The sequence below is a fragment of the Ruditapes philippinarum genome, unplaced genomic scaffold (assembly GCF_026571515.1).
Source record: "Ruditapes philippinarum isolate M1 unplaced genomic scaffold, ASM2657151v2 ctg3443_1_1_1_1, whole genome shotgun sequence".
NCBI lineage: Eukaryota > Metazoa > Mollusca > Bivalvia > Venerida > Veneridae > Ruditapes > Ruditapes philippinarum.
In genome coordinates this window covers 100,669-114,287 of record NW_026857227.1, presented here as the reverse complement: position 1 = coordinate 114,287, position 13,619 = coordinate 100,669, and the positions used below count along the sequence as shown (strand labels likewise).

Genomic DNA, 13,619 nt, shown 5'->3' with positions numbered 1-13,619 from the left:
TTTCTTTGTGCATGGCTTTATTAGACCAGATTACTGTCTCTTTAAGGATGGTGTTTGTATGTACAATTATTGATGATTTAAATGGATTGGTATTTATTTGTTATTTATGGCTTAGATCTGATATTTTTATTGTTAAATCATGGTGCATTGTGATTGTGTGAATGTATACTTAAAGTTTAGATATGTTTCCTATGAACAAAATAAAATAACTAGTACAGAAATGATAGCTGTAAAACTGATAATATAATTTATTAATTTATTTTTAAGAAAGAGTGTCTTTAAATCAGAAAATCTCAAGATGTTCTAAAAACTTTAAATATATACATGTATTTTTCTTATTTCAATGTGTTTATACTTAAGAATTGTTTTAGCTCATCTGTGTGCAAAGTGCTCTGGCAGGTAGAATCTCCTTGTCGTTCTGTACAAAAGTTATTTTAAGTATGCCCCTGGGATTGAAATTTACCCACCCTTAGATTATATTAAGTAAGTTAGATTCAATCACATTTATATGCTCTTTGTGTGCGAACATAAATATTTAGCATCATGTATTATGTTCTGGTATACATGTACATCTTTTACTATATTGAATAAGATAGTGTATTATGTTCTGGTATACATCTTCATTATATTGAATAAGATAGAGTAAAACACATTTACATGTATATATTGTTTGTGTGAAGAACTTAAATATTTGAAATGTATTATGGTTTACATTTTAAACTATTTCATAAATTATTCATAATGACTAAAAAATGACAGACCCAAAGTGACCAAATTACTTTCCTCTGCAATATGCCTCAGGTGAGCAATACAGTGCCATCACATACCTCTTGTTTCAATGATAAACAAAACACTTTTAGTAAAGAAATGCCATGAATACTGTTGATACTGAAATCCATTTTTTTCTCACTTTAAACTACAGAATAATGTACTCAAAATTTATGTTTATTATGTACTTATATATTTAGGGGTATTCTTTTTGAAACATTGCTTTATTTCTTTTGAATATTAATTAACATTGTAATTGCATGTTATTGTTGATTTACAAGAATTATGTTTTATTTAAAAGCAGCATGCCCATAGATTCATGTTAATTTTCATGGAAATGTTGAAATTGAATTTTTAAAGTTAAAAAAAATTGAAGTGATTTACACAGTGCAAATGACATTTACAATCCATATAAAAAATTTAAAAGAGGTAAAAATATTCTCAAATAGATTTTTATACTTCACAACAGCAGGTTTCAAGTGCTGTGTGGCAGCTGTAAAAAGTTGCCCCCTACTTCACTTCAGTGTTGTTATATTTTTCTGGTCCTTCAGGATCATTGATGCCAGCACTATTAAGTGTTGAGAATTGAGTACCGCTCAATCCAGTGCTAGAGGACGTGAGGGATGTTGCACGTATTCATTATCCCTTATGTACAGACTCAATCAAACCAAGTCTGCAATTCTCTTGTAATTTTGTTTAGATTAATGCTTCCGAGGGATCACTTTGTTTCCAGATTTTTTTTCTTTGCTCTTGTCATACTGTAAATTAGAACAAAGGATATTGTGAAAAGTTATGACCAGTAGCTTAAAAGATAAATATGCTTCTTTATAATTATGATAAGAATATATAATTATTTCACTAGAGAATCTTCTTCTGTCAAAATATTGTGCAAGCCATAGAATCACACAATTTAATATATGTTCATAAGTCCCAAAGCTTTATTTATCAACTATGCATTCTTTACTTAAACAGTATTATATATTCTGCGTAGGCTTGAGTATCTTTTATAAATCACAAACTCTTTTGGTTTGACACTGTCATCACAGGTCAAGTTGTATCTGAAAAAAGATAGTAAAGAATGGTTGATGAATTTTCTAATGATTTTTTTCTTTGTCAAGCATAAAACGTACATTCTCTGTTACATACTTCTTTTGTCCCTCATTTTATGTACGATATATTGTGTATATGACATGTTTGTGGCATAATTGTGAAACAAGTCTGTGATATAATGTTAATATGTTGATATGTTATGTGGTTTATTAATGAATAAAGTATATAAATTGAATAACTGTTTTGGAAATTTATTCTCACAAGTGTAAAAAAAAAGATGTCCAAAAAAATATATAAATGAAGTCAGCATCTGTCTTTTATAATACAAAATGTTATAAAGATATAAAAAGATCAATGTTTATATAATTCTAATTTTAGCACATTTGTTTCGAAAAGCTGTTATGATCGCTGAGATTCCGTCATCGGCAAAAACTTTTATGCATCCAGCCCACATGTATGAACACGAAATTTGGACTGTACATTTTTAGCTCACCTGTCACAAAGTGACAGGGTGAGCTTTTGTGATCGCTTTTCGTCAGGCGTCCGTCCGTTAACGTTTACTTTAAATGACATCTCCTCATAAACCACTAAGCCAATTTCATCCAAACTTCACAGGAATGTTTCTTTGGTGGTCACCTTTTAAAATTGTTCAAAAAATTTAATTCCATGCAGATCTCTGGTTGCCATGGCAACCGAAAGAAAAAACTTTAAATATCTTCTTTTAAAAAACCATAAGAGCTAGAGCTTAGATATTTGACATGAAACATCTTCTAGTGAGTGTCTACCAAGTTTGTTCAAATAAAAGCCCTGGGGTCAAAATTGGCCCCGCCCCGGGGGGTCATTGATTTTCCCTATATGCATATAGTAAAAACTTAAAAAATCTTCTTTTAAAGAACCCATAAAAGAGTTAGAGTTAAGATATTTAGCATGAAACATGTTGTAATGGGTGTCTACCAAGTTTGTTCAAATAAAAGCCCTGGGGTCAAAATTGGCCCCGCCCCGGGGGGTCATTGATTTTCCTTTATGCGTATAGTAAAAACTTAAAAAATCTTCTTTTAAAGAACCCAAAGAGCTACAGCTAAGATATTTAGCATGAAACATGTTCTAATGGGTGTCTACCAAGTTTGTTCAAATAAAAGCCCTGGGGTCAAAATTGGCCCCGACCCAGGGGGTCATTGATTTTCCCTATATGCATATAGTAAAAACTTAAAAAATCTTCTTTTAAAGAACTCAAAGAGTTAGAGCTAAGATATTTAGCATGAAACATGTTCTAATAAGTGTCTACCAAGTTTGTTCAAATAAAAGCCCTTGGGTCAAAATTGGCCCCGCCCCGGGGGGTCATTGATTTTCCCTATATGCACATTGTAAAAACCTAAAAAATCTTCTTTTAAAGAACTCAAAGAGCTATGGCTAAGATATTTAGCATCAAACATGTTCTCATAGGTGTCTACCAAGTTTGTTCAAATAAAAGCCCTGGGGTCAAAATTGGCACCGCTCAGGGGGTCATTGATTTTCCTTATATGTGTATAGCAAAAACTTAAAAAATCTTCTTTGAAAAAACCCAAATAGCTAGAGTTAAGATATAAAGCATGAAACATCTTTGAGTGAGTGTCTACAAAGTTTGTTCAAATAGAAGCCCTGGGGTCAAAACTGGCCCGACCCCAGGGGTGTCATTGTTTTTAACTATATGTGTATAGTAAAACCTTTAAAAAAACTTCTTTTAAAAAGCCCAATGAGCTAGAGCTTAGATGTTTAGCATGAAACATCTTCTTATGGGTGTCTACCAATTTTGTGCAAATAAAAGCCCTTGGGTTAAATTGGCCCTGCAACGTTGGGGGTGGGGGGTGGGGGGGGGCCTATATACAGGTGAGCGACCTCAGGGCCATCATGGCCCTCTTGTTATTGGGTTTACATCACACATCATACAGTATAGGTAATATGGCAAATTTCCAGCTTTATCAGTGGAGACTGACCTCAGGTGCCGCTCTATGCGCTATTTCAGGCACGAACGAGCACCTGATTAGAACCATCGACGTCCCGTAAACTAGTTGGATAGCTTAATTACACGGCGCAAGCCTACAGCGATGAGAGGCGTGTGTTTTGGCAATGACCTTGACCACTCCGCAACCCCCCCCCCCCCCATGCTGCATGATTTCCCATTGATCATAGTCTTCTCTGTGGATCTACCTTAAACACACTGGCCAGAGCTTTCGCAGAAGCGGTGGGTCTACCGGTGCGGCGATGGAGATTTCGTCGCAGAAGCGGTGGAAAAATATGGCTGTCGGATAGTTTTTTGTTGGTGTCGGTAAGTTTATGACTTATTTGTACGTTATGTTTTTATGTTCTACTGATAACACCTAGTGAGACTGGAGCCCACATATGTACTCTTCCAACTTATTACACGCATGGGGTGCAAATCATGACCAGTTATGCAAACACTTCTGTACAGTTTGACAAGGGGACGCCACTTTTGCCTAATTTTGTTTATAACACTACATATGTACTCAAAACTACCCCTAGATACGCTGGCACCGCATCGTATGTATGATAATTACACAAAACAACCATATTTTGGAACTTTTGGAAATTGATATTACCATTTTAATAAAAGAATTGACAAAAATTGATTACAACGCAGACGGCGGTGGATTCGATTGCAACGCAGTGCGGTGGGCCCGATATCATTTATGTCTTTTTTTAACGTTAAAGTCTACTTGAGCTCCAAACGCCTAAAATACAAATGAAATATATATTTCCTAACACATATAGTTGTTATATATATCAATGAAAGTAAATATACGCTTTTTTGAAAACAAAATGACTCTCAGATATGCTGTATATAAATGCGCTTTGAACCAGCCTTGCTATAATCGGAGTCATTCGGGATAATGCGGGTTCTCACATTCGAAGCGCACCGCATTTAAATACGATAGAGCTGAGTGCCACGCTTGAATTTGTTGAAATATTTTGTAAATAAATTAATCGGCGATAGTTTAAATTTTTTCTCATAGTGTGTTTGTATATTGAAGATGAAGTTTGATATTTCTGAAAAAGGAAAATATGATGAAAATATATAATAAGTACCAGTAATATATGTTTAATAGATGACTCGTGTCACCTGTTGACAAAAGGATAATGGGAAAATATTGGAAATAGAATCAATTGGAAGGTGATTTGAAGGATGTGCGATTTTTTTCTAACACATTTTTTTATTTTGTGTATATTTTTGACGTATAGATATTTACTTTTTCTTCAAAACAACATATATGTAAGTTTTATTGAAATATATGATAAGTATATGGGCTGGAATTAATAAAAATACAATTATTAGGTTTTAAGGCCTCAATATTCATGTATATTTTCATGAAAAGTTTGGAAATGTATTTATGTTTTACTTTACCACGGTACATGTTCCTCCTTGTTAATTTGTGTCATCCTCAGTAGAGTTAAAATACAAACATAGAAATTTGACTGATAATGTCTGGCAGAGCCAGACGTCTTTATTGTCTAAGAATAGATTATGATATAATCAAAAGATTAATCAGAAACTTCAAATACGCTTTCATATAGAAAACAATTGTTGCAAACGTTATAATAATAGATGACACAAAGTTGGACAGCAAAAAACCACCAAACTGTCCAACCAGAGGAGGAACGACAGACCGTGAAAAGCAACGAAAACGAAAGAGCGACAATTTAAATTCTGACTTTAAGATTACAATTACAATTTACAAACAAAAATATACGATAATTTTGAACGCGTGCATGTGCAATTCGCTCATAGGCCAATAAACAACATTTTCGTCTACCTTTTTTTGTCAGGTATATTGTAATATTTTATTTCAAAATGCATTCTATAATTTTTTATATTACATGCAGCCTATTTATAGCTTTGTACACGTTAAATAAAAATTTGATATAATTTAATGTTAACATGTAAAGTTATATTTAAAAAAATGAAATAAATAAAATAAGAAAATAGATAAAGCAATAAAGCTTAAGTTAGTGTCACTATCAACAGATCTCATCTCATCTCATCTTATCTTATCAATGTATTAAAATTTTATCACAAACTGATCATAAGTAAAAATAAAGTTCAAAATATATTTATGACCAATGTGTTAGTAATACATAGTTAATGATGACTCATGTGTGTTAAACTACAAAAACATTTTGATTTGTTAAATTGAAAGATTAAATTCAATATACGAGTTAAAGCTATATATGGTTAACATATACTTCAATATGTTGAACTAGTGTCCAAACTGGAATTTAATTTATCAAGACATTTTATAAGTTAAATGAATGCATAGTTTGTAAAGAAAATACAAACTTTAAGTATTTTTTAATTCAATTTATAAGTTAAATTACCATTTAAGCACTTCATAGTTAACATACACCCCAATATGTTAAACTAGTGTCTAAAACAGGGATTGTTTTATAAAAACATATTTATAAGGTACATGATGCAAAAAAGCGTATATTTACTTTCATTGATATATTTAACAACTATATGTGTTAGGATTGACAAATATATATTTCATTTGTATTTTTAGGTGTTTGGAGCTCAACTCCTAAGTGTCGGTGACTTTAACGTTAAAAAAAAGACATAAATGATGTCGGGCCCACCGCACTGCGTTGCAATCGAATCCACCGCCGTCTGCGTTGTAATCAATTTTTGTCAATTCTTTTATTACAATAGTAATATCAATTTCCAAAAGTTCCAAAATATGGTTGTTTTGTGTAATTATCATACATACGATGCGGTGCCAGTGTATCTAGGGGTAGTTTTGAGTACATATGAAGTGTTATAAACAAAATTAGGCAAAAGTGGCGTCTCCTCGTCAAACTGTACAGAAGTGTTTGCATAACTGGTCATGATTTGCACCCCATGCGTGTAATAAGTTGGAAGAGTACATGTGTGGGCTCCAGTCTCACTAGGTGTTATCAGTAGAACATAAAAACATAACGTACAAATAAGTCATAAACTTACCAACACCAGCAAAAAACTATCCGACAGCCATGTTTTTCCACCGCTTCTGCGACGAAATCTCCATCGCCGCACCGGTAGACCCACCGCTTCTGCGAAAGCTATGGCCAGTGTGTTAAAGGGATTTGTTTTAAAAATGTTTCGAGCTGGGGTTAGTTTTTTAAGGTTGATATTTAAATAAAAGTTAGATACATGTAGTAGAGTGTCGATCTTTCGCATGTAGTATTTATAAGGCTTGTCCGTCGTGTAATATTGAATGCTACATTGTTTACACACATATATCTGCTGTTAGCTAAAGAGACTTCAGCGGACATGTTTTATAGTACTGCTAAACCTGTTCGCACAACGACATATAAAGTTATGGAAGCCAGAACTAATCTGCTGTGTGAAATTACGGGGTCTAGAGTTTACCTATTTGATAAAGAGTTTACATAGCTTAGTTTGATTTACTTTCTTTCAAATTTGAACCACTTGATATATTGGCGTTTAGCTTGCTTCTGAATGATAACCAGTTTTCCAGATACTTTTGTATGAATCGGAGAAGCTATTACCTATTCTAATAAAGGTATTCAGGTCAGCATTCTAGGGTAATAACGACTCTGTTAATTGTCTTATATCGGGTCATATCTGTACCAGTGTTTGAACTGCATTAGAATAATTTAAGTTTGTGTAATTTGTGATTACGTTTTATAAAGGATAATAAAGTTAAACAACTCGTATTTAGTTATTGATTTAAACAAATAGATATTGTAAATAAGACATCATATGGAGGGCAGAATTTATACTAAAATGCTTGTTTACCTAAAATAAAGCATTTACAAAGACAATGCACATTCGGTCTCCAAAATGCTATTAATTGAATCTTATTCTTTTAGTTCTATTACAGTTCAGGCAACGATACTCATCGGCAAGATAGTCTGATTCTCTCTAGATTCATTTATTGGAGACGCTGTTGAGCGGCGTAGTCTTTTATGGAATGTTTCGTTTTTTTGGCCCATGGTATGATCGAGCTGTTTTTATTATTTAGGGACTAAAATGTGTCTGTCTGTCTCATTTAGCACCTAATGTCATAATGTTTTAATTAGTTTTTTTTCTCTAAAAAATCAAATTAACAAATTTAAAAAGCATGTGCAATGTAAAATATTTTCTCCTAGCATAAGAGAAAAATTCATGTTTAATAGAAGGAAGTAAACACGCGCAGTTTAATCGCACATTTTCGACCCTTTCCGTCAATCTTCGGAAATTGATAATCGAGGTGTTACGATTGCCAAATGCGTAGTTTTATCATAAGGTGGAATTCCCCCTAGTTTCTTTTTCAATTTATGTTCAAGTTTTCAAGCTGCTTAACAGGTATTTATTTCGATTAATTGATTTTCATGTATGTATTAAGATTTACACAATTTTATTTCATTATTGATTTTAATGAATGAGAAATGATGAGACACCCAGAAAAGTTTAAAAGTTCATAATGAGTGACGTAGGATCGAAAGTATCTGTTAAAGATGTTTAAGCGTTTAAGAAATGGGATTTTAGTTACAAATGAATCATGACATATGTACTTTGTAAATCGGCAAGCTAGTAAGCTAGTTAATCGACTGTTTTAAAAACCAAACTGGTTAGGTTAGCTATTGTCAAATAAAATTTTGATTTTTTTTCTTATTTACTTACATGGCTTACTCACTTAATTAGCTTACATAATCGATGACCTAGTTATGCGAAAAAGACATTCTCGTTTGTCAAAACATTAGGGCAAAGATAAAAAATTAACTTCCGTGTTTATAATAAATCTAATGAAAGAATGAGTGCACTTGATTGTTTATTCAGATTTATTAATGTGATTAGGTACGACATCTATTTTTTTTTAAAGAAATTTAACTAGAGGCAATAATGAGAATCTTGTAATATCTCTCATCAGTGATTCTTGTAATACTTTGTTAGAAAATAGAGAAGTTTCCAAGGTATGTTTTTATCAATTTCTGTTTTCAATATTTACTTTTAAGTTTAATGTAGGTTAATTGACCAATACCTTTCTTCTGAATGTCGTCAAAATAGCATTAATTGTTTTACTTTGATGTTGAAGAATTATTTCATTTGTTAAGTTGTCTACAAGAATATTGAAGGCGTAATACAAATATAAATCATGAAATATTTTTTTTTCGAATTTTCTTATCCGTCCTAAACACACAGGATCTTAATCATGTAAATAATACAAGTAATTTACCATTTTTTATTGATCACTTGATGTTCTTTTTTTAAACATTTTAAATTATGAGTAAGGTCGTTCGGATGTAATTATATTCAAAGTATATCGTAAATTGGTAATGGCAATGAGGGTTATTATATAATATTTATCTTATTTTTTCTTTTAAACAAATATCCATATTTATCGTTTTCTTTTCAAGATTTGTATTTTTTATTATTCTTTTAGCATATATTATATTTAACGATCAAATGAAATAGAAATCAATTCCACCATTGTGTCAATTTCAAGTCAGGGTTAGTTTAATGCTTTGAATCTGTGTAAAGAAAATATCTAAATATAAAGATTCTTTAAAGGTGCCATAAAACAAATTATATCAAACAATTAATTTACCTTTTGATTATTCATGTTGTGCTGAAATTTACATCTCAAGAAAACAAATTCATTTAATACTTTCACAGTTTATTATAGACATGCTTTTTATCTATTTATTAACTTATAAGGATAATAATAGTCATAAATTAAATTACAGGATGTCTGACATTCCTGATTACACTTGCAACGTGTCACTCAGACTGTCTAAAGTACTTGATGAGATAGGAGTGAACGAAAGAATGGTGATAAAAACAAGGCGACTAGGGCTAATGAATGACACAATACAAACAATAGCACAACAATTTACAGATGAAGACGTGAATGTTTATACCATAGGTAGTAGAGTAGAGGGCACAACAACAATTGGACTTAATTCTGACGAAGATATACTTTGCACACTTACCTGGCACAAAGTGATACAGGACTGGAGTGAATGGGAACCTGGTAAACAAAACCTGTTAATGATACAGGACGATACTGTATCACCAGGATATTGCTTATTACAGATACTGAGAAATGATGTTCCACTTCCAGAACAAAATGTGTATAAGCAAAGCTGGTATAGAGATAGTAAAGGAAGAGTATTATTAAAAAATTCAATAGTTAATCCAGCGGATGATGTTGAGAGTGTTAGACATGGTCCAGCACAATCATCGGATGAAATACCTGGTTTCTCTGCTTATGACATTGTCTTTGCAATGACCTGTCAACAGTGGCCATTACAAGCTAGACACTGGATCAATCAGCAAGGTGAAAGTCCATGGCCTACACTCGATATGAGACAGTATTGTAAAGGCACGGAATGTTTTGTTGTAGGAGTTGGTAGCAAAAACAGTGTTAATGAAGAACTTGAATGGAGAATATCTACTTCCCTTGCTGAGAGATTCTTAATTTTCAATTTCAATATAACACAAATCAGATGCTATGTCTTAATGAAAATGATTTTAAAAACGTTTATAACTACACAATGCCCTGACAGCATTTCCAGTTACATGTGCAAAACGGTCATGTTTCATTGTATTTCAAGTACATACAACAATACTTGGAACGAAAAAACCTTGCTTATCTGTTTGAATTATTGTCTTAGAGTACTTTACAATTGTGTTCAAAATAATAACTGTCCGCATTTCATCATCCCAGAGAACAATTTAATGGCGAGACGTTTTACTCCAGTAACAAAACAAGTCATACTAGATAGACTTTGTTACATTATTAGCAGTAACGGAAATGCTTTACTTGAAATAAAATGTGATCAACTTGGAAATAGAATTCAAAACACATTTTTAAGATTAGTAAAGATCGTTCCTGAACATGTGTCGTGTTTGATGTCAGGACAACTGGTCAAAAATGTTGCTTTCCAAGTCAATGAATTAATCACGGCCTTGCTTGAAGAAATGAATAAAATGAATCACATTAGACTTCTCTTGCAAACATTATATAAATACCTGATGCAATTAACTCATGATATGAATCAAGGGCACAATAAATTAGCATGTACTACAATAGCTAAATTTCTAAGCATGCATTTAGGATCTGCATTGGCTTCTATAAACATACAAAGTGAACGCAGTGTCTGTCGAGAGTCTATCGTTTTGATGACGTTAGGTTTAAACATTGATGTAGCATCAGGTAAGCTGAAACTAGCCTCAATTTTATATTGTACTGGAGATATTGAGAGGGCAGAAATCATTTTGAAAAACATTAAAGAAAATTATGATCTCAGTGTAGTTGAATCAATATGTCAGTGCTACGATTTTAAAAAATCTAAACGCAAACAGGCATTCAATAAATTATGTTATGAAGCAAATAATGAATATGCATTGTTACAGAGTATAACTGCGTCATGTGTCAGGTTTCTACGATGCGAAATAAACTGTTGTCCGAAGGAACTCCAACATGAAATGTTCAGATCACCCCAGCAAGACCTCCCTTATAGAAGTGACGATGATGACTGGATGAATTTGGCTGTTGTAGATTCTCTACCTTATATATACTTTCTACAGTATAAGACATATTTTCATCTCAGAAGACATCGCGATAAACAGGATGCAATTTCCAACCTTGCTAAATGCATTGTAGAGGAGCCAGATTTCGGACACAGAGAAACAGCGCTTAACCTTCTAGGTCAGTGTTTGGAGCAAGAAAACAGAATTGATGCTGCTTTAAGGTGCTATCTGTTATCACTGAAAATACGAGGCAGAAATAACGCTGCAAAGTTTCATATCTGTAGACTTGTAAGCTCAGTGTTGAGTCGAGGCTTTCTTGAATTCTAGAAAACATATCTTGTCATGAACAATGAGATATATTAAAAAGATTATTTGAATTAGGATAAAATATACATATTCAGATATTGACGGTGCGTATAGTTTTTGAATGCTTTGAATCTAATGCATTTGGCAGACTTGAAGAAAATTTAAGACATTTAAAGTATTATGTAAGGTTTTTTTTGACAAAAATTTGAACAAAATGAAATTCACTATGTAATTACAATACATGTACATGTACATCTAATGTTTACAATCTTAACATTTTAGGCACATACAAAACTGTTTATATTTCTTTAACTGAATACATCAGCGTGCCAAGAGAATAATCAAATCATAGGTATTTGATAACAGTTATCAGATAAGGTAAAACAAATATATTTGTTAAGCAGTTATTTGGTTACAAAAGGACTTCCTATCTTGAAATATGTCAGTGATGAATTGTTTAAATACTTTTTTATGAAAAACAAAAATCCCAGTGAAGATTATATATGCAGATCAAATTTTACATTTATTTATTTATTTTTATTTCTTACACATTAGAAATTGAATATTTTTGACTGTATTAATCAATGTTGTACTATTGTGTTGTTAATCTAGAAACAGTATATAGTTACTTGGATACATAAAACAAAATTTTTACCAAAAATGATAAAAAACAGTCTTATGTTGAAATTATATTGTGATATTATATATTTTAGTACAAATATCGTGTAACAGTTTATTATTTATTATACGCCCGAAATATTGTTGCGTCTATTTGTATGAACCTGGCGTCCGTGCGGTCGGTATCTTCCTCAGGTCAAGGTTAAGATCACACTTAAGCATCATGTATAAAATACAAAATTTCGTGTCCGCACAAGATCTTTTGCACCGATAGATGGAAATTAAAAATATTTCCAAGAAATTTTAATTATAATGAGATGACGGGCGGAAGCCTGGTTTAGATTTTTCCTTATCAAAATTGGTCCCGTCGTAGGGTTTATATAGAAAAACACACTTGTGCCTCGTACTGTTCGTGGAACTACAAGCTTCGATATTTGGCATGTAGCACTGCAATGTAGACCTCTACTAAAGTGATATTCATCATGTCCATTGGATCAATATTGGCTCCTCCCGGGAGTCACCTGATTGATATAGGTTATCTATTTAAAAACACATTTATGACTAATTTTTGAGAAAAAAACTACAATGCCCATAATTCTCATACTTTGTTTGCAGAATAGCTTTGTGGACCTCCAAAAACAACCTGATTCATATTACATTCAGTTTGTTGATTTTTGACCCGCCCCAGGGTCACTTAGAAAAACATAGACTTAAAACATTGTTGTATTGTATAAAACCACAGAGCTTAGATACTGGGCATGACTTTCTTAGAAGTTTTGTGAATCATACACTTTGGGTTTGATGAATGGGTTTCTTCCCTAATTGAAAAATTATTTTTGACTTCTAAAACTAACTTTTGTTCAGGCTTATATTACCCCGCCTTTGTGGAGCCTATGTTTATATAATATTATATGTATACTGAAATGTAAATAAATTAAACAGAAAAGAAAACTATTTGTGTTTGATTTTCTAGTCAAATTTTCAAAATGTTTTGGTGATGTATCGAATTATCAAATATAAACATGTTGTTCTCGTATGAACTCTGTAATTTCAAGCCTTGCAGAATTCGAATTAATCGGATCACAGGGGAAGCTTTTAAATACGCAAATCCTCAATGAAATCTTACGACTTAGTCGATGTCTTTTTAATACAACTTGATGCTGGATCAGACACTGGGTGGCCAGATGCACTCTCTGAACGGATTAACTAATACAAATCGCTTTATTCCTTATATATTTGCTCAAAAAAATTCTCCCTTAACCCACAATCATCTTCTCGGTGATCCGATTTTGTTTATGATTTGGTAATAGACACTGAAACCTTTACGACAAAATATCAGGCTAAAGCACTAAGGTGGCCTGATGCT

General features: G+C 32.3%; 1 protein-coding gene across 1 annotated transcript; it reads left to right on the top strand.

The window, feature by feature from the left end:
* The first annotated feature begins 7,856 nt into the window (after positions 1-7,856).
* Positions 7,857-13,174, top strand: LOC132749116 (uncharacterized). The gene is made up of 2 exons (XM_060738801.1): positions 7,857-8,158; positions 9,541-13,174. The coding sequence occupies exon 2, from the start codon at positions 9,542-9,544 to the stop codon at positions 11,654-11,656; it is 2,115 nt and encodes a 704-aa protein (XP_060594784.1). The 5' UTR covers positions 7,857-8,158; position 9,541; the 3' UTR covers positions 11,657-13,174.
* The last annotated feature ends 445 nt before the right edge of the window (positions 13,175-13,619 follow it).

Coding starts and splice junctions, on each gene's coding strand:
- LOC132749116 (XM_060738801.1), top strand. CDS start 9,542: ATGTCTGACATTCCTGATTACACTTGCAACGTGTCACTCAGACTGTCT.